Source organism: Lepidochelys kempii, chromosome 13 (assembly GCF_965140285.1).
Source record: "Lepidochelys kempii isolate rLepKem1 chromosome 13, rLepKem1.hap1, whole genome shotgun sequence".
In the NCBI taxonomy this organism is placed as follows: domain Eukaryota; kingdom Metazoa; phylum Chordata; order Testudines; family Cheloniidae; genus Lepidochelys; species Lepidochelys kempii.
In genome coordinates this window covers 38,293,304-38,313,549 of record NC_136392.1, presented here as the reverse complement: position 1 = coordinate 38,313,549, position 20,246 = coordinate 38,293,304, and the positions used below count along the sequence as shown (strand labels likewise).

At 63.6% G+C, this 20,246-nt stretch overlaps 2 protein-coding genes across 2 annotated transcripts; one reads left to right on the top strand and one right to left on the bottom strand.

Moving 5' to 3' along the window:
- The first annotated feature begins 313 nt into the window (after positions 1–313).
- Positions 314–10,839, top strand: CPNE6 (copine 6). Its single transcript, XM_078848247.1, is given in 17 exon segments — positions 314–2,664; positions 3,024–3,212; positions 3,791–3,865; positions 4,165–4,239; positions 4,393–4,476; positions 4,686–4,775; positions 4,946–5,044; positions 5,317–5,403; positions 6,728–6,787; positions 6,887–6,905; positions 6,908–7,019; positions 7,416–7,470; positions 7,557–7,608; positions 8,754–9,141; positions 9,143–9,212; positions 10,475–10,631; positions 10,749–10,839. Coding segments are annotated over 16 exon segments (1,722 nt in total). The 5' UTR covers positions 314–2,511; the 3' UTR covers positions 10,589–10,631; positions 10,749–10,839.
- A 2,518-nt stretch (positions 10,840–13,357) lies between these two features.
- Positions 13,358–18,157, bottom strand: NRL (neural retina leucine zipper). The gene is made up of 3 exons (XM_078848241.1): positions 18,011–18,157; positions 16,325–16,719; positions 13,358–15,262 (listed from the first exon to the last, which is right to left on the bottom strand). Exons 1-3 carry the CDS (start codon positions 18,108–18,110, stop codon positions 14,930–14,932), a joined length of 828 nt encoding a protein of 275 aa, XP_078704367.1. The 5' UTR covers positions 18,111–18,157; the 3' UTR covers positions 13,358–14,929.
- Positions 18,158–20,246: the final 2,089 nt, after the last annotated feature.

Genomic DNA, 20,246 nt, shown 5'->3' with positions numbered 1-20,246 from the left:
AGGAGGAGGGTGGAGAAGGAAGGAAGATAAAAGAGGGGAAGGAGGAGGGCGGGAAAGGAGGGAGGGTAGAAGGGGGAAGGAGGAGGGCGGAGAAGGAGGGAGGGTAAAAGAGGGGGAGGAGGAGAGCGGGGAAGGATGGAGGGTAGAAGGGGAAGGAGAAGGGCAGAGAAGGAGGGAGGGTAGAAGAGGGAAGGAGGAGGGCGGAGAAGGAGGGAGGGTAAAAGAGGGGGAGGAGGAGAGCGGGGAAGGATGGAGGGTAGAAGGGGAAAGAGCAGGGCAGAGAAGGAGGGAGGGTAGAAGAGGGAGGGAGGAGAAGGAGGGAGCGTGACGGAGCCAGAGGAGGAGAGGGGAAGGAGGGAGCGTGACGGAGCCAGAGGAGGAGAGGGGAAGCCGGTGGCAGAGGCTGCAGGAGACAGCCAGGCCGCTGTCCACACCTCCGCCCAGGTACGCGCCGCGTTCCCTTCTTCTGCCTCTGCCGGCACCCCCCAAACCTTAACCCCCCACCCCCCGTCTGCAGCTGCCTCTGTGTGTGTGTCTCCTTGTGCCGTGTCTGTCCCTAGGGTGTTGTGGGCATGTGTCTATGCTGTGCATGTCCATCCCTGCACTTGGTGTTGTGTGTGTGTCCCTGGTGTGAGTGTGTAGCCCTACACTGGGTGTTGTTTCTTTGTGTGTCCATCCATACAGGGGGTCGTAGAGTTGTGTGTCTGTCTATTCCTACGCTGCGTGTTGTGTGTGTGTGTCCCGGCCCTGAGGGTTGTAGATTTCAAGGCACAAGGACACACCCACAGGACTCTGCTCAAGTCCAAGGCCTTCTTCCAGGCCCACAGCTGGGGGATGGAGGAGCCGGGGTTGGATGAGCCAGTGTGTCATTGTGTGTGTGTGTTGTGTGGCCCTGTTGTGTGTCACTGCTGTACTGTGTGTTGTGTATCAGCATTGTGCCGGTGTGTTGTGCATCATTGTTGTGCTGGTGTGTTGTGTTGTGTCTCGACACCATGTGTCCTGGTTGTATGTCAGTGTGAAGCTGATGTGATGTGTGTCCCTGTTGTGTCTCTACACACCCTGAGCATGCCCTGTTTGTTATGTTGTTTGTGGTTAGCCCCGGTTGTGTTACATCTCCCCAAAGCCTCTCCCCCAACCCCTCTCCCAACACACTGGGACCCCCCTCCCCCGCCCCCAGATTAACCTCCCACCCCCAAACCTAGGGAAAGGTTAAAAATAATCAAAGTGAGAATTATGCTTCTCCATTTCCACTGTGATCCCAGCCCAGATTTTCTGCCCATTGTGTTATTTTAACACAACTTGTGTGCCCTGGGGGAGGATTTGGGGGAGGGGCTCTGGGTTTTGGGTGGGCAGGAAAAGTGAGGCCGGTGGATCTGAACCCCAAATCACTGCTGGGTGAATTGAGAAGTTTGTTGTGTTGGGGTGACCCACAATGGGAGGTGGGGGACTTTACGCACACACACACGGGTGGGGCAGCCACACAACATTGAGTAACGGTGTGTGGAAGGGTCTGTGGAGCATAACGCACAAGCCTGGCACACAGGAGAGAGGAGGCAACACGACAACAATGTAGTTCAGATACACACACACCCCCAATGCTCTCCACATACACACACACACAACACAACACTCCACACACACACAGATAGTGCCCCTCACTCCGGACCCCCAGCCCCTGCTGGCCCAGCCCCGGGCTCCCCCGGCCCCCGGATTGTCTGAGTCACATCCCAGCCCTGAGCCAGGGACCCGCAGGCCCCAGATCCTCCAGCTGGTGCTGATGGGGCAGAAACGTCTCTGGACGGGGGCTTCCCTCCCTGCCCCCCCCCGCCCCGCAGCCCTGCCGGGGCCCCTCACTCCCGACTCACAGCCCCTGCCAGCCCAGCCCACACCACTCACCCCATCCCTGCCCCCTCACTCTCAATCACACTCTGTGTTGTGATTTAAATCTCTCTCGAGGGGGATGCTTGCTATCCTCCCAAAAACCCCCCTCCATTCATCTCCTCACCCATCCACCCACCCAAACCCCCCTCCGTCCACCCACCCACCCAGCTCTAACCCCCAGCCACCCACATCTTCATCCATCCACCCACCCAAACCCCCCTCCACCCATCCACCCACCTCTCACCCTCATCCATCCACCCACCAAAACCCTCCTCCTTTCATCCATCCACCCACAATCCCATCCATCCACCGACCCAAACCCCACTCCACCCACCCACCTCTAAACCCCATCCATCCACCCATCCAAAACCCACCTCCTTTCATCCATCCATCCACCCACAACCCTGCCCACCCACCCACCTCTCACCCTCATCCATCCACCCACCCAAACCCCCCTCCTTTCATCCATCCACCCACAACCCCGTCCATCCATCTACCCATCCAAACACTCATCCACAGTCGCTGTCCATCCTTCCATCCACCCACAAGCTGCAGAATCTATCTAGCCCTGTGTGCGTCTCCCACCCATCTCACCTGCCACATGTCCCATCTCGCCCTTCCAGACCCACCATGTCGGAGGTGGACAAGTCCCAGCCAGTGGCCCTGGGGGCCTCACGGGTTGAGCTCCGGGTCTCATGCTGGAACCTCCTGGACCGGGACACCCTGACCAACCCGAACCCCTGCGTGGTGCTGAAGCAGCTCAGCGAGGGGGAGTGGAGCGAGGTATGAGGTTGGCAAGGGGTGGATGCAGATCCCCTCCACCAGTCTCCTGATCATTCCCTGCCCCAGGAAGCCTCCCCCTTTGGCTGCCCCACAGTCCCCCGTTCTCACCCAGGGGAAATTGGGGGACCCCCATGGTGCCCCTCAATTTCTCAGGTGTGTCCCTCTTCCCCTCTTTTCTCTGCTTTGGGCTTCCACCTCTTGGCCCCCCAAACTCTCTCCCCCAGATAGGGGACGTGGCCCCTTAAGCCACCGTCCCATCATCCTCCAAAGGGGGTGCCCCCCAAACCCTAGTGCCCCCTCTTCCTCAGAGCCCCTGCTCTCCGCTGAATCTCCTCTTGAACCCTGTCCCCCACCCCCAGGTGGGGCGCTCTGAGATCATGCACTGCAGCCTGAACCCCGTCTTCTCCCACATCTTCCCACTGGACTACTTCTTCGAGGAGATGCAGACGCTGTGCTTCAAAGTCTACGATGCCGACGCCAAGGGCACTGTGGATGCGGGGTTCCAGGATGATGCTTTCCTGGGGGAGGCCGAGTGCTCCCTGGGCCAGGTGGGGATACGGAGTAAACCCCCAGATAACCCTAGCCCTAAACCTAACCCTTGGGACATGGGGTAAACCCCCAGATAACCCTAACCCTAAACCTAACCCTGGGGGCATGGGGTAAACCCCCAGATAACCCTAACCCTAAACCTAACCCTGGGGGCATGGGGTAAACCCCCAGACAACCTCTCAATCACCTAACCTAACCCTAGCCCTGGGACAGGAGGCAATGAAAGGTACATCCCCTGATAACAATAACCTCTAGCTCTACCCCTGGGCCTCGAGTTGAGGTGGGATATGCCCTTGCTCACCATAACCCAACACTAACCCCGAACCCGGGGATACATGGTGATGTCTGCCACACATCAAACCTTAGCCACTAACCCCTATGCACAGTGCCCCCAAAGTTAACTTCTCACCTAACCCTAACCCCCCCACAACTTCATCATAACCCCAAGCAACTGGTGCTGCAGCCCGAAGGCAAAGCCCGTGAGTGCCCCTTCTATGCCTCCCCTTTGTCCTGCTCTCCACCCTTCTCGCTCTGTACCCCCCGAGCTCCGCCTGACCTCTCTCCCCCATCGTGGCAGATCGTGTCCCAGACCAAGGTCACCAAGCCGCTGCTACTCAAGACAGGGAAGACTGCGGGAAACTCCACCATCACGGTAGGAGGGCTACTGGGCTGGGATGAGGGAGACACTTACCCCCAGAGAGAGCTGGAGAGAAGAGAACTAGTAGTTTAGAGTTGGGGGCGGGGGCTAGGAGCCAGGACTCCTGGGTCCTATCCACAGCTCCGGGAGGGGAGTGGAGTTTAGTGGCTAGGTAGAACAGAGTCGGTGTATGGTTAGCGAGAGGTGGGACTAGGCCAGCAGCGGCTTGTGTGTCAGCATAACAAAGTTATCCAGGCTCTGCCCGTGGGTCTCTTGTGTCTCTTGCTGGGTCCATCCATGTCTCTCCCACCCAGATTGAAGCAGAAGAGGTCACTAGTACCAACGACTTTGTGCAGCTTGAGTTCCGGGCTCAGAAGCTGGACAACAAGGTAAGAGAGAGAGTTTCCCTTCCCCTGCCCAGAGAACCCAGGAGTCCTGGCTCCCAGCCCCCTCTGCTCCAACCCACCAGACCCCACTCCCCTCCCAGAGCTGGCCTGGAACCCAGGAGTCCTGGGGCAGATTCTCTCTCTCCCTCGCTGTAGGATCTCTTCAGCAAGTCTGACCCTTTCCTGGAAATCTACAAGGTGAACAGTAACAACACGGAGCAGCTGGTGATGAGGACGGAGGTGAGGGGCTGGGGCAAGGGAAGACTGGGGGTTTCGGGGGGAGAGGAAGCTGGGCGGTTGGCAGGGAGGTTGTCTGGAGGCAGTGGGGGGGTAGGGTGGGAGAGGGGGTGAAGGGAGAGGGGCGGGGTGGTGCCAGGTTGGGGATGGGGTGGCAAGGTGAAGTGGGTGGTAGAGACCCATATTCACCCAGCTAACCCCCCCCCCCACAGGTGATAAATAACAACCTCAGCCCCAGCTGGGAACCCTTCCGCCTCTCCCTCCACTCGCTGTGCAGCTGCGACCCAGACAAGACCATACGGGTGAGTGCCCAGATGCCTGGGTTCTCTCTCCAGCTCTGGGAGGGAAGTGGGGTCCAGTGGTTAGAGCGGGGGGGCTGGGAGCCAGGACTCCTGGGTTCTATCCTGGCTCTGGAAGGGGATGGGGTGCGGGGGGTCTCTCACACTATCACTCCATCTCTCTTTTCTCCCAGTGTGTCGTTTACGACTATAACTCCAGCGGGAAACACGATTACATCGGTGAATTCACGACAACCTTCCGTGAAATGCAGGAGGTTTCCTCAGGGAAAGAGGTATAGAGGGTGGGGTTGGGAGCCACGACTCCTGGGTTCTCTTCCTGGTTCTGACAGGGGGGTGGGGTCTGGTGGGTTAGAGTAGGAGGGGACTGGGAGCCAGGACTCCTGGGTTCCATCCCCAGCTCTGGTAAGGGAGTGGGGTTGAGCAGGTTGAGGGGGGTGGGCCTGGGAGCCAGGACTCCTGGGTTCTCTCCCCAGCACTGGAGCAGGTGAGAATTGGAAGGTACAGATCTGACCCCCCCACCCACCCTTTCCCTATCGCTGGACAGGTGGAGTTTGAGTGCATCAACCCAAAGTACCAGGAGAAGAAGAAACACTACACTAACTCTGGCATGGTGCTTCTGACCCAGTGCAAGGTGAGTGAGGGGTGACAGGGGGCGGGGCTAAAGGATGGTTCTGTGGGCAGTGCCTGGGGAGCAGGACTCCTGGGTCCAATTCATTACTTTACCACAGACTCACTGTGCAACCTTGTCAAGCCACTAAGTACTTCCATACCTTCGTCAATAAGTAATTCACTCTGTTTTATTAATAACTGTGGCCCTCCTCATTATTTTAACTAATTATTCTTCTGCATTAATGATTTGTCTGTATGATTAACCGGTTGCGAGTTTTTACCTTTCTACTTCAATTAATTAGCATTATTAATTATCACTGAGCACCGGGCGACAGTAGTTATCACTATCAGTGGCTTGCTGGACGTATCCCGCAAGGGTCGGTCCTGGGTCCGGTCCCAGTCAATATTGTCGTTAACAACTTGGCTAATGGAGTGGAGAGGAGGCTTATGAAATCTGTGGATGCCAGCAAGCTGGGTGGGGTTGCCAGCACTTTGGAGGGCAGGGTTAGCAATCAAAAATGACCTTGACTAAGTGGAGAATTGGTCTGAAACCAATGGGATGAAATTCAATGAAGGCAAGTGCAAAGTACTTCCCTTGGGAAGGAAAACTCAGACGGCAAAGCGGGGAAGGCGCTGGGGGTTCGAGCGGCTCCCAGACGGAAGATGAGCCAACCATGTGGCGCAGTTAGGAGAAAGGGGCGTATTAACAGGAGGGTGGTGCGTCAGACATGGGAGATAATTATCTCATTCTGCTTGGCACTGACGAGGCCTCAGCAGAATATTGCGTCCAGTTCTGGGTGTCACGTTTCAGTGGAGATATAGACAAATTGGAGAGAGTCCAGAGGAGAGCAACAAACAGTGATCAAAGGGTTAGAAAAATCTGATCTAGGAGGGAAGGTTAAAACCAACTGGGCATGTCTGGTCTACAGAAGGTCGAGGTGGGAACCCGCTGACAGGCTTTAATGGGTGAAGGGCCGTTCTGAAGAGGACAATCCATTGTTCTCTGTGGACGGCAGGACCAGATGTCCTGGGGCTTATCTCACAGCAAGGGAGAGCGAGGTTGGACATTAGGAGAAACTCCCGAACCCTCGGGGGAGTTCAGCATCCAGGGGAGGTTGGGGAAGCCCCAACGTTGGAGGTTTGGAAGACCCGGGTGGACAAAGACCCGTCAGGGCTGGGCTTGGATTACATGGTCCTGCCTCAGCGCCGGGGGCTGGAGTTGGCGAGGTCCCTTCCACCCAATGTTGCCACGTCTCTGCGATGAACGGCTCGCTATCGCTCACTGTTAATGCCTCGTTATGAATCCTCACTGATGCCGCTAATATTATTTCACCCTCTCCGGGCAGGTGGAGAAGGTTCACACGTTCCTGGATTACATCATGGGCGGACTGCAGATCTACTTCACGGTGAGGCAGCTGGGCCCACTGGCGGGGCGGGGGGAGGCTCAGACTGGGGCATGAACCCTGCCCTCTAACCCCAGGGAGCTGCCCCCCGTTCCCCTGCAGGTGGCAATTGACTTCACGGCTTCAACGGCGACCCGCGCAGCGAACACTCCCTGCATTTCATCAACCCCAAGGAACCCAACGAATACCTCAAAGCGCTGTCAGCCGTGGGTGAGATCTGCCAGGACTATGACAGGTAACAGCGCCCCCTAGGGCAGAGACCCTGCATGGCCATCCCGGATGCCTGGGTTCCATCCCAGGCTCTCCCCCGCCCCGCCCCAACAGCAAATTACCCACCATGCATTGCCCCAGAATCCGGCTCTTGCAAACTACCCGCAGAAAGCTACTCCGTGTTTACCACAAGAGTCTCTGCTCTCAAAAACTACCCACAATCCTTTGCAGCAGCAAATTACCCACAGTCCTTTGCTCTGGAGTCCCGTGGTAGCAAGTTACCCACAGTCCTTTGCAATAGGGTCTTGCTATCTCAAGTTATACCCCTGGGGCTGGGAGCCTTGCACTGTCATCCTGGACTCCTGGGTCCCATTTGCTGTTCAGGGTTCATTGGCTTGACCCCTGTCTCTCTCTCTTCCAGCGACAAGAAGTTTCCAGCCTTTGGATTTGGGGCACGGATCCCCCCAAACTACGAGGTACATTTCAGGAAGCTGGGGGTGGGGGAGTAGATCGGGGGGCAGCGTTTGCCCTCTCTCTGAGCCAGCGTCTCCTCTTTTCTCAGGTCTCCCATGATTTTGCCATCAACTTCGACCCAGACAACCCGGAGTGTGAACGTAGGAGAATCTCTCTCTCTTTGTTAGCGAGTGTCATTTGTTAACCTAGGCAATGCTCAACAGACCCCTGACCGAGATGAGCCCAGGAGGACCCAGGAGTCCTGGCTCCCAGCCCCCCTCTGCTCTAACCACCAGACCCCACTCCCCTCCGGGAGCCAGGGTGTAACGATGCTGGTTAACGATGCAGATTCAGGTCAATAGACAAATCAGATCTTACCCACAAATCATGCTGCTGCCGATCCCTTAGAAGCTAAAATCTAAAGGTTTATTCATAAAAGGAAAAGATAGAGACGAGAGCTAGAATCGGTTACATGGAATCAGCAACATCCAGTCATGGCCAAGTGCTTGGTTCAGGCTTGCGGCAGGGGTGGAATAAACGGCAGGTTCCAATCCAGTCTCTGGAGAACGTCCCCAGCTGGGGTGGGTCCTTCAGTCCTTGGGTCAGAGCTTCAGTGGAGCAAAGTCCCTCCCGAGGCAAGAAGCAGGACTGACGACCAGATGGAGACGAGGCGTCAGGCTTTTCTAGGCTTTTCCAGGTGGAAGGACCCCTCTTTGTTCTCCCTGTGGAAAATTACAGCAAAATGGAGTTTGGGGTCACATGGGCAGGTCCCTGCCCACCTGCTGAGTCCCCAGGCGTCTGCCTTCTCGCAGTGGGTCCATTGTGTTGCTGATGGTCCTGAGTGGGCATCAAGCAGGCTAGGCAGAGCTGACACCAGCTTTTCTGGGGTGTCACGCAGAAGAATAGCACAAGTTTGAACTACAGACAGTAGAGAGCCAATATTCATAACTCCAACTACAGAAATGATACCCACATATAGCCAGGACAGTCAGCACCAGCAAACCATCACCTCGTCTGAGACCCCTCGTTTGACCCCCTTTACACAAGATTTGGTGCCACTACAGGACCTTGGTTGCAACAATGTTCTATACGGTCCCAGATTATGCCAGTAACGTCACAAGGGGACCGAACCCAGGAGTTCTGGCTCCCAGCCCCCCTCTGCTAGAACCACTAGACCCCCCTCCCCTCCCAGAGCCAGAACCCAGGAGTCCCGGCTCCCAGCCCTCCCCTGCTCCAACTACTAGACCCCACCCCCTCCCCGAGCCCGGGAGAGAACTCCAGACTCCTGAGCATTTCTCCCCCGCAGGGATCTCGGGGGTGATCGAGGCCTACAAGCGGTGCCTGCCCCAGATCCAGCTCTACGGCCCCACCAACCTGGCCCCCATCATCAACCGGGTGCTGCCCCCGCCAGCGAGGAAGAGGGCAGCGGGCCTCCCATGGTGAGGGGGAAGGGCAGAAGGAGAGAGGGAGGGGGCTGGACACAGAGGGAGTTTGGGGTCCCCCCAGCACCGACCTCCCCCTTCTCCCCAGCGCTACCGGGTGCTCCTGGTGCTGACGGACGGGGTGCTGAGCGACATGCCGGCCACGCGGGAAGCTGTCATCCGAGCCTCGCACCTGCCCGTCTCCATCATCATTGTGGGGGTGGGAACACCGACTTCTCTGACATGCGGGGCGCTGGACGAGGAGGACGGGACCCAGGAGTCCGAGGGGAAGCGGGCCCGCCCGCGACATCGTCCAGTTTGTGCCCTTCCGCGAGTTCAAGAAGGTGAGTGGGAGACGGGGGCCCCCTCCGTCCGGCTCCTCGACGCTCCTCCCTCCGACCCCCCCTCCGTCCGGCTCCTCGACGCTCCCTCCCTCCGACCCCCCCTCCGTCCGGCTCCTCGACGCTCCCTCCCTCCGTCCCCCCCTCCGTCCGGCTCCTCGACGCTCCCTCCCTCCGTCCCCCCCTCCGTCCGGCTCCTCGACGCTCTCCCTCCCTCCGACCCCCCCTCCGTCCGGCTCCTCGACGCTCCCTCCCTCCGTCCCCCCCTCCGTCCGGCTCCTCGACGCTCCCTCCCTCCGTCCCCCCCTCCGTCCGGCTCCTCGACGCTCCCTCCCTCCGTCCCCCCTCCGTCCGGCTCCTCGACGCTCCCTCCCTCCGACCCCCCCTCCGTCCGGCTCCTCGACGCTCCCTCCCTCCGTCCCCCCCTCCGTCCGGCTCCTCGACGCTCCCTCCCTCCGACCCCCCCTCCGTCCGGCTCCTCGACGCTCCCTCCCTCCGACCCCCCTCCGTCCCCCCTCCGTCCGGCTCCTCGACGCTCCCTCCCTCCGACCCCCCCTCCGTCCGGCTCCTCGACGCTCCCTCCCTCCGTCCCCCCCTCCGTCCGGCTCCTCGACGCTCCCTCCCTCCGACCCCCCCTCCGTCCGGCTCCACGACGCTCCCTCCGTCCGACCCCCCTTCCGTCCGGCTCCTCGACGCTCCCTCCCTCCGACCCCCCCTCCGTCCGGCTCCTCGACGCTCCCTCCCTCCGACCCCCCCTCCGTCCGGCTCCTCGACGCTCCCTCCCTCCGACCCCCCCTCCGTCCGGCTCCTCGACGCTCCCTCCCTCCGACCCCCCCTCCGTCCGGCTCCTCGACGCTCCCTCCCTCCGACCCCCCCTCCGTCCGGCTCCTCGACGCTCCCTCCCTCCGTCCCCCCCTCCGTCGGCTCCTCGACGCTCCCTCCCTCCGACCCCCCCTCCGTCCGGCTCCTCGACGCTCCCTCCCTCCGACCCCCCCTCGTTCCGGCTCCTGGACGCTCCCTCCCTCCGACCCCCCCTCCGTCCGGTTCCTCGACGCTCCCTCCCTCCGACCCCCCCTCCGTCCGGCTCCTCGACGCTCCCTCCCTCCGTCCCCCCCTCCGTCCGGCTCCTCGACGCTCCCTCCCTCCGTCCCCCCCTCCGTCCGGCTCCTCGACGCTCCCTCCCTCCGACCCCCCCCTCCGTCCGGCTCCTCGACGCTCCCCCCCCTCCGTCCGCTCTGCCTCACTCCCTCCATCTCTCTCCCCAGGCCCCCCCGGCAGCGCTGGCCAAGTGCGTGCTGGCCGAGGTCCCCAGCCAGGTGGTGGAGTTTTATGGCAGCCGCGGCATCGTCCCCGGCCCCCGAACTCCTCGGCCCCAGTGAGAGCACCGGGGCCCGACCCCCAGCCTGACCCAGGCCCCGACGGGTAAGTGCCCCCTTGTCCCAAGGGGCGGGGCCGGGGCGGTGGCTCTTTTCCAATAACCTCTCTCTCCTCCTTCCTGCCTTTCTCCTTCCCTCCATCCTGCCCCCATCTCTCCCCCAGGTGCCTCTGTCCTTTACCTCTGCCGACCTTCGGCCTTTTCTCCTGGACCCCAGGGGCTCCGAGGACCGACGCAGGGTGAGGGGCTCCCAGCCCCATGGTGCCCTCCCCGACTGAGGGTGAAGGCTGACCTGACCCCCCCACCACCACCACCGCCGCCCCCATGGGCCCCATTGTTCTCAGGCCTCTAACTTCAGACCTGGGGTGACTCCCCACAAATCCTGTACCCAGATCCCAGCGTCCCACCCCGATTGCCCCTAATCCTCTGACCCTCCACCCCAGTCCCCCCACACCCTGGTCCTCCACACCCCAAGCTGCCCCGCCCTCCCGAGTGGTGACTCCCACCCCACCCCCAGAGCAATGTCTCTCAGACCCCTCAATAAAGCCACCCCTATGGACACCCCATTCTCCGCCTGGGAGATTCATTGATCGGTGACCTCGCTCAGCAGGGCTGGGGGGGGCAGGGACTGGACAGGAGACCACAGTGCTGTGGGGTGGTAGGTGCCACGTTGTGGGTGTGGGGCTGGGGGGACAGCTTAGTTACATGAGGGGCTGGGTGGATAGAGGGCAGAGGGAGGGGTGGGGAAGGGGATGGAGAGAGGGACGGAGCCATCCCCTTGCCACGGCTCGTCCGCAAGATGCCCAGACCCGAGCCGCGCTGTCCATCCCCTGACCGCCCCCCTGGCCGCCCCTCGGCCCCCAACAAACGCCCCCGCGGCCCTCCCCCAGCCCTGTGGGGCTCCCCTGGCACCCCCAGCGCTGGGGGCCCAGGGGAGCACTCTCTGGAGGCCACTGGGGCTGTCGTGCTAAACCCAGTGCCCTCCACGGGAGGGGGAAGCTGCGTGGACAAAGATTTGGGGGCGCAGCGGCCAATCAGCTGAGCAGGGAGACGCTGGGCCCCACAGCTACGGCTGAACAAAGAGAAGGCGAAGGGGGATTTGATCCCCTTCTCTTGGGACCAACGTGGGCAACAAAAACAGGTTCATTCCCGTCTCAGGCAGGCACCAATTCAGCAGAAGCCAGGGCTGGCCGCAGAAGCTGGACGGCTTCACAGTGGACCCAAGGGGCAGATTTTGACCAGGGCGGGTATTGAACCAAGGGGACGATTGACGAGGGGCGCGGGGGGTTCGCCAGCCTTGAGACGGGCTGTTTTGGGGGCCAGCCAGGAATCCACGCAGGGAAGGGCCGGGGCTGGCGAGCTCCTCAGGGGGCTCCTGCCTGGGGCTCGCTGCCCCGTCTTCTCGCAGGCCAGGGGCTGCCTAGACCCACCGGCCGGGGGGACGGTTTCCGCTCGGCGGCCGCGCGGGGCAACCGGAGCCAGGAGCCAGGAGCCAGCTCTGGCTTCCTCGGCGAACCCGGGCACGGAGCCAGCCATGAGCTAAGGCCACCCTTGGCACAGAGACGACTGCGTCAGCCCTATGCAGAGCTGGGGTGGGGAGCCCGGGGCTGGGCTGGCAGGGGCTGGGGGTCGGGGGGGGGAGGGGCACCGGCAGGGCTGGGGGGGCAGGGCTGGGCTGGCTGCGGGTCGGGGGGGAGGGGCACTGGCAGGGCTAGAGCTGGGGCTGGGGCTGGCAGGGGCTGTGGGTTGGGGGCACCGGCAGGACTGGGGGGGCAGGGCTGGGCTGGCAGGAGCTGTGGGTCGGGGGAGGGGCACCGGCAGGGCTGGGCTGGCAGGGGCTGTGGGTCGGGGGACAGGGCTGGGCTGGCAGGAGCTGAGGGTTGGGGGGGAGGGGCACCGGCAGTGCTGGGGGGGGGCAGGTCTGGGCTGGCAGGAGCTTTGGGTCGGGGGCAGGAGCATTGGCAGGGCTGGGGGGTCAGGGCTGGGCTGGCCGGGGGGCTGCAGGTCACCGGCAGGGCTGGGGGGTCAGGGCTGGGCTGGCTGGGGGCTGCAGGTCACTGGCAGGGCGGGGGGGCTGCAGCCCTTCAAGGGTTAATCCCGTTTCATGCGGTAATTACAGGTTGTTGTGACTTCCCAGCAGCTGCTGGTTTTCTTGTGGGGGGGGTGAATTTCCTGCTGTGGGGGCGTGGCCCAGTCCTGCCCCCCACCCCCTTACAACTGGCAGAGAACAAGAGCGCCCCCACACTGAACAGCGGGAATCCCTCCTCTAATCACCAGCACCCCCCCTCCCCGAGCCAGGGACAGAACCCAGGAGTCCTGGCTCCCTGCTCCCCCCCCAACCAGCAGCCCCCCCTCCCCGAGCCAGGGCCAGAACCCAGGCGTCCTGGCTCCCTGCTCCCCCCCCTTAACCAGCAGCCCCCCCTCCCCGAGCCAGGGCCAGAACCCAGGCGTCCTGGCTCCCTGCTCCCCCCCTTAACCAGCAGCCCCCCCTCCCCGAGCCAGGGCCAGAACCCAGGCGTCCTGGCTCCCTGCTCCCCCCCCAACCACCAGCCCCCCCTCCCCGAGCCAGGGCCAGAACCCAGGCGTCCTGGCTCCCAGTCCCCCCCGGAATCCTCGGGCCACCTGCTGCCCAGAGCTGGGAGAGGATGTTGCATAGGAAGGGGATTGGGGGCGGGGCTGATACGCCCGAGGGGTGGGGCTTCCCTAGGCCGCTCCCCCTCTCTAGGCTCCACCCCCAGCCCACAAGAACTGCCAGCGCCGGGCTCGGTGGGGTCCGGTGATGTTTATTCTACAACGACATTGGAAAGCTGCGAGGGGAGCAACGGCTCTGGCCCCGCCCCTTGTTCCCCCACAAGCTCCGCCCCGTGGGCGGGGCTCCGCAGGTAGCCCGCCTCCTGGAGAGGGATGGTAAGGGGGCAGCAGCATTTGTGGGGCCGTGGGACTTTAAGACTAAAGCAGAATGTGGGGGGCTAAAATACTAACCCCCCACACCCAGGGCAGGGCCGTGCGCCTCCAGCAGGGGGCGCAGGGACCCCCCACAAGCCCCGCCCCTAGACTTCGAGGGGGCTAGGGCCCGCCGAGTGGAAGTAGGGCGCACTGGGTGCTCTCAGGGGGTCCCTGGGGCTCCTAGAGGCTGCTATTGTGCTGAGGGGATCCCAGGGCACTTGGGGGTCCTGAGAGGTTGGTTGGTGGGAGCACCCCACTGTTGGGGGGCAGGGCATCAATAGAGAGTGGATTTTGGGGGGGAGGGGCTGGTGGTCCAGTAGGGAGAGGATGGGGGGTCTTTGGCTGACGTACTCCAATCCTGAGGAGCAGGGCGTCATAAGGGGGTGCAGCGCAGGTCTGAGCTCACTTCTAACATTGGGGAGCAGGGAGGCTTGAGGCTCAATATGGGGGGGCCCCAGGAGGTGGCTTGCTGATGCACTGCAGTAGGGGGGCACGTGTTGGTAGTGGGTGTAGGGCTGGCTGGTGCACCCCCCTGGCCGGGTCAGGGGGCTGATATTGGGGTACAGGAAGTGGCCAGCCATGGGTGCGGAGGGTCGCTCTGAGGGAGGTGGGGAGGCAATGGGGGGTACACAGGGTGCTTGGCTGCTGGTGCTGCTTTTTGGGGTGCAGCATCGGTGGGCATGACCGGCATGCAACAGGTGAGTCCAGCCCCCCCCCACACTCCCATTGTCAGAGGGAGGGTCCCCCACACCTACAGCCGCCCCCATCACAATCCACACAAACGTTGATCGGGCTCTCAAAAAATTCCCTCCCCCTTCAACTTACTCCCCTCGGGAGGCAGGAAGGGGGAACCTACAGTCAACCCCAAAATCCCCTGCTGCCCCCACAGGTCCCAGTCACACTCCGCCTGGTGGCAAAAGGGAGTAACACCGCTGGGACTGTGGAGAGCCTGGAGACGTCATTGAGCCAGTGGGTTCCCTCTGCTGGCCACAGGCGGAACGACACCTCCCGAGTCCTCAGCAGAGCAGCGCCCCCTGCTGGCCACAGGCGGAACGACACCTCCCGAGTCCTCAGCAGAGCAGCGCCCTCTGCTGGCCACAGGCGGAACGACACCTCCCGAGTCCTCATCAGAGCAGCGCCCCTGCTGGCCACAGGCGGAAGGACACCCCCGAGGCCTCAGCAGAGCAGCGTCCCCTGCTGGCCACAGGCGGAACGACACCTCCGAGGCCTCAGCAGAGCAGCGCCCCCTGCTGGCCACAGGCGGAACGACACCCCCGAGGCCTCAGCAGAGCAGCGCCCCCTGCTGGCCACAGCGGAACGACACCCCCGAGGCCTCAGCAGAGCAGCGCCCCCTGCTGGCCGCCCCCCCAGTGTCCGCGCCCCACGCCCCGGGGGCGGCTCAGAGGAAGCCCTGGGAGGGCGAGGGGGCCTGGGGCAGGAGCTTCTCGCAGCGGGCCTTGTAGAGGTCGCGCTCGCGGGCGAGCCGGGCCAGCTCCCCCCGCAGGGCCTCCAGCTCGCGGGCCAGCCGGGATTTCTCCGCCTCCAGCACGTGGCGCTGCTGGACCCGCTTGAAGCGGCAGGACTGGGCGTAGCCGCGGTTCTTCAGCGTGCGCCGCTTCTGCTTCAGCCGCAGCACCTCGTCCTTGCCGACGCCCCGCAGCCGCCGGTTCAGCTCCCGCACCGACATGCCCACGAGCTGCTCGTCCGAGAGCCGGTCGCGGAGCGGCGGGAGCTGCGGGGGAGGCAGGAATAGCCCGGATCGACTGGACAGGGCGAGCGGGAGCCCCCCGCTCCGACCCGCAGCCCCCCGCTAGCCCAGCCCTGCACCCCCAGCTCTGCCGGTGCCCCTCACTCCCGATCCGCAGCCCCCTGCCAGCCCAGCCCCCCACCCAGCTCTGCCGGTGCCCCTCACTCCCAACCCACAGCCCCCCGCCAGCCCAGCCCTGCCCCCCCACCCAGCTCTGCTGGTGCCCCTCACTCCTGACCCACTGGCCCCCGCCAGCCCAGCCCTGCCCCCCTACTCTGCCATTGCCCCTCACTCCCGACCCCCAGCCCCTGCCAGCCCAGCCCTGCCTCCCACCCAGTTCTGCCGGTGCCCCTCACTCCAACCCCCAGCTAGCCCAGCCCTGCTCCCCCCTGTCTGCCGGTGCCCCCCGCCCCGACCCGCAGCCCCCCGCCAGCCTAGCCCTGCCCCCCTGCTCTGCTGGTGCCCCTCACTCCCAACCCACAGCCCCCCGCCAGCCCAGCCCTGCCCCCCCACCCAGTTCTGCTGGTGCCCCTCACTCCTGACCCACTGGCCCCCGCCAGCCAGCCCTGCCCTCCTGCTCTGCCATTGCCCCTCACTCCTGACCCCCAGCCCCCTGCCAGCCCAGCCCTGACCCACCCAGCTCTGCCGGTGCCCCTCACTCCCAACCCCCAGCCCCCCGCCAGCCCAGCCCTGCCCCCCATCCAGCTCTGCCGGTGCCCCTCACTCCTGACCCGCTGGCCCCTGCCAGCCCAGCCCTGCCCCCCAGCTCTGCCGGTGCCCCTCACTCTTGACCCCCAGCCCCCTGCCAGCCCAGCCTTGCCCCCCACCCAGCTCTGCCGGTGCCCCTCGCTCCAACCTGCAGTCCCCACTCCCAACCCGCAGCCCCTTGCTAGCCCAGCCCTGCCCCCCGCTGGCTCTGCCGGTGCCCCCTAAGTGTGTGTGTGTCTCTTTCTTTCCCCTCACATCCCCTTCTCCAGCCTTACCCCTCTCACCACCCACTCCCTGTCTACCTTCCCCACCCCTTTTCTCTCTGCCCCCACAACTCACCTGCTGTTGCGGCTGGAGCAGCCCCCCGGGGCAGAACCCCCCCTCGGCTGCCCCCCCCAGCAGGGCCTCCACCGCTTCCTCTGGGCTCAGCCCCAGCCCCTCCCCGCCCCCGGCCATCTGCTGGTGCAGCGCTGCTAGCCAGCAGAGCTCCTCCAGCCCTGCCTTGGGGTCCCCTCCATCCCCCAGCCCCACTTCGCTCAGCGTGGGGGAGGGTGGCACTGAGCTGCAGGGGGAGGGGCCCAGGGAGGCCCCGCCCATTGGGCCGGCCAGCTCACGCTTGACCTCAAACTTCAGCAGGTCAAAATCGTTGAGATATTCCAGGGCCAGGGGGCTGGTGGGGAACTCGGCTAGGGGCACTGACATCCTGGGTGGGGCAGCGTCGTGGGGCATGAGACCTGGGGGAGAGAAGAGAGACAGGTGAGGGGCCTGGGGCTGATTGGGCAGCAAACCCACTCCACTCTATATGGACCAGCAGTGTCTAAGGACCGGGATATATGGACCGGCTGTGTCCAAAGACTGGCTTTCTATGGACCGTTATATGGACCAGCTTTGTCAATGGGCTGGCTATACAGACCAACTTTCTAAACGGAAGAGCTATGTGGACCAGTTGTGTCTATGGACTGGCTTTCTACATAGACCAGCTTTGTCTATGGACCAGTTCTACAGACTCTGTCTATACAGAGTATGTTTCTGGTTTTATAAACCAGATATATGGACCAGCTGTGTATAGAGACTGGGATAAAGACCAGCTTTCTCTATAGGCCAGGTATAGGTAACAGCTAAGTCTTGGACTGGCCATATGGACCAATTTGGTATATTCACCAGCTATATAGACAGCCAAGGAACCACCCAGGTATCAGGGCAAAAGGATGTCTCCAATATAGGGTCCTTGCTCTATACAGACCTGTCTCCTATAGACCAATGGCTGTATATGGACTGGATTGATGTATGGTCCAATTTGGCTGGATTCACACAGGCTTTGCATTATGGGGTCCACTGTTCCCTCTGAGCTGTGCACGGGGGCACACAGATCCTAAACCCCATGGTTTAGACCACAAACATTTGCACGGAAGAAATTTTTTTGCACACACGGCCTGACAAAAATTAGAGGGAACATTGATGGGGTCTATATGGACTGCCTCTGGCTCACAGAGGAACAGGTCTACATGGGCCACCTGTGTGTATATGGACCAGTTCGGGGTAAGGATCGGGCTAGACAGACCGCAGAGGGAGCAGAGCAAGGCTAATGCTGCAAAGGCCCTCTCTGGTGGCAGATGGCCACGAATGGACCAGCCCAGGTACCATCCCCCAATTTCTCCCTCTCACAGGCGTCCCCTTCCCCTGTACAGCTCCTTGTCCCCCCACACGCCCCCTCCATCCCCCCAACCCCTTTGTACCCCCAGTCCCACCCCCATCCACCCCTCAGTACACCCAGTCCCACCCCCCATCCCTCCCTCCCACACCTCCTCCATACCCCCAGTCCCACCCCCACCCATCCCTCCCACACCCCCATGCCCCCACCCATCCCCCCTCCCCTCCATACTCCCATTCCCCCCACACCCCCTCCATACCCCCATCCTACCCCCCTATTCCCTCACACGTCCTCCATACCCCCACATCTCCCCACCTGCCCCTCTTCCACTGGGGGCCCCTGAACCTCGGACACCCAGATTCGCCCCTCCTCACCTGTCAACGCCACGCTTCGCCGCCAGGGGCCGCCCTGGGGAACCCCGGCGTCCGGGACCTGCCCTGAGCCGCAGCGGAGTCCCGGACGCCGAGGTCCCATTTAAAGAACCCCGGGCGCTGAGCTCACCCGCATCTCATTAGCCGCTGGCCAATGGGAAGCCGCCTCATTAGCATGTGGAGGCGGGGGGAGGGAATGAGGAAGTTCTGAGGGAGGACCGAGGGGGGATACGGCGGTGCCCCCCACAGCGCCCCTCCCCCCGGCTCCTGACCCCCCCAGCCGGGGTCACGGGGGGGGGAATCTGGTCTGATTAGCCAAGAATCCAATGACGACATAGGGGGGACACGAGGCCTCTCAGCGCCCAGCCCCCCCTTCCCCCAGATGTGCCCCTTCCCCCCAGCCCCACATATTGCCCCGGCCCCTCCTTTCCACCACCCTTCACAATCTCCCCCTACCGACGCCGAGCCCCAGACCCACAACCCTTCCTAGCCCCCCCTTCCCCCACCAGGTACCCCCAGCCCCATAACTTCTCCCCTCCCCACACATCCCCCCCTTTCTGTCCCCACCCCCTCCCATCTTCCTCAGACACCGAGCCCCACATCCCCACCCCTCCCCCACCCCATGACTCAGCCTCTCCCCCACATGCCCCCTCCCACTTCTGGCCCTATCTGCTCACACTGACACCCCACAACCCCCCCACACACAACCCCCCCAGCCTCTGCTTCCCCAGCCCCATAACTCCCTCAGAACAGTGGATCCAGCACTGAACCCCCTCCCCCTCCCCACACTGTCCTGCCTAACGGGGGGGGGGGGGGCGGCAGGGTGGAGGAGCAGGGGGCTGTGGGGCGGGAGTGAGGGGCAGGGCGGGGGGGCAGGGGTCTGCGGGTCAGGAGTGAGGGGCACCAGGGGGCTGTGGGGCAGGAGTGAGGGGCACCGGGGGGCGGGGGCTGCGGGGCGGGAGTGAGGGGCACCGCAGGGGGATGGGAGCGGGTTCAGGTCGGGGGCAGGGGGCTGGGCCGGGTGTGTGGGGTGGTTCTGCCTAACAACAGGCCAGGATCAGGTGGGGGCCGCACGGGGGCTAGGGCCTGACAGGGTGAATTGGGTCTGAATGGCCCCGAGAATCCCCCGTCAGGGAGCATTAGAGACGCTGGCTGGAGCCATTGTCCCCCCGCCAGGGTATTAGAGCCCCCCCGCCCCCCTGCCCTGCGGTGCCCCTCACTCCCGCCCCGCAGTCCCCCGCCCCCCCTGCCCTGCGGTGCCCCTCTCTCCCGCCCCGCAGCCCCCTGCCCCCCACGCCCTGCCGGTGCCCCTCACTCCGCCCCACAGCCCCCTGTCCCCCCGCCCTGCCGGTGCCCCTCACTCCTGACCCGCAGCCCCCAGCCAGCCCAGCCCTCCCCCCCCCCGCCCTGCCGGTGCCCCTCACTCCCGCCCCCTGCTCCCCCCACCTGGTGCCCCTCACTCCCGTCCTGCAGTCCCCTGCCCTCCCGCAGCCCTGCCGGTGCCCCTCACTCCCGAGCCGCAGCCCCCACAGCCCAGCGCTGGGACCCCCATGCCCTGCCAGTGCCCCTCACTCCCGATCCGCAGCCCCCCCTAGCCCAGCCCTGCAGCCCCCACCCTGCCGGTGCCCCTCACTCCTGACCCACAGTTCCCGCCAGCCCAGCCCCCTGCCGGTGCCCCTCATTCCTGCCCCCTGCTCCCCCCACCCTGCCGGTGCCCCTCATTCCCGCCCCACAGTCCCCTGCCCCCCCGGCCCTGCCGGTGCCCCTCACCCCCGACCTGCAGTCCCCTGCTCCCCCCACCCTGCGGTTCCCCTCACTCCCGACCCGCAGCCCCCTGCCACCCCCGCCCTGCGGTGCCCCTCAGTCCGGACCCGCAGCCCCCACAGCCCAGCCCTGCCCCCACACTCTTCCGGGGCCCCTCACTCCTGAACCACAGCCCCTGCTAGCCCAGCCCTGTCCCACCCCCACTCTGCTGCTGCCCCTCACTCCTGACCCGTAGCCCCCCAGCTTATCCCACTTCAGAGACTTAGTCTCTGTTTAATTGGCCAGGCCTACAGCTGGCTCTGTGGGGGCCCCCTTCAGCCCTGGCTGACCCACATATGCCCCATGGCTAATCCTCGAGCCAGGGACACCTTTAATGGCCTCTGATCCCCCTCAAGCCGCTTTCCCCAGCCCCTGCCCCCTCCAGCCAGCAGACACCCAGGGGCTTAGGTGCTGGGGAGACATTTAATGAGATCAG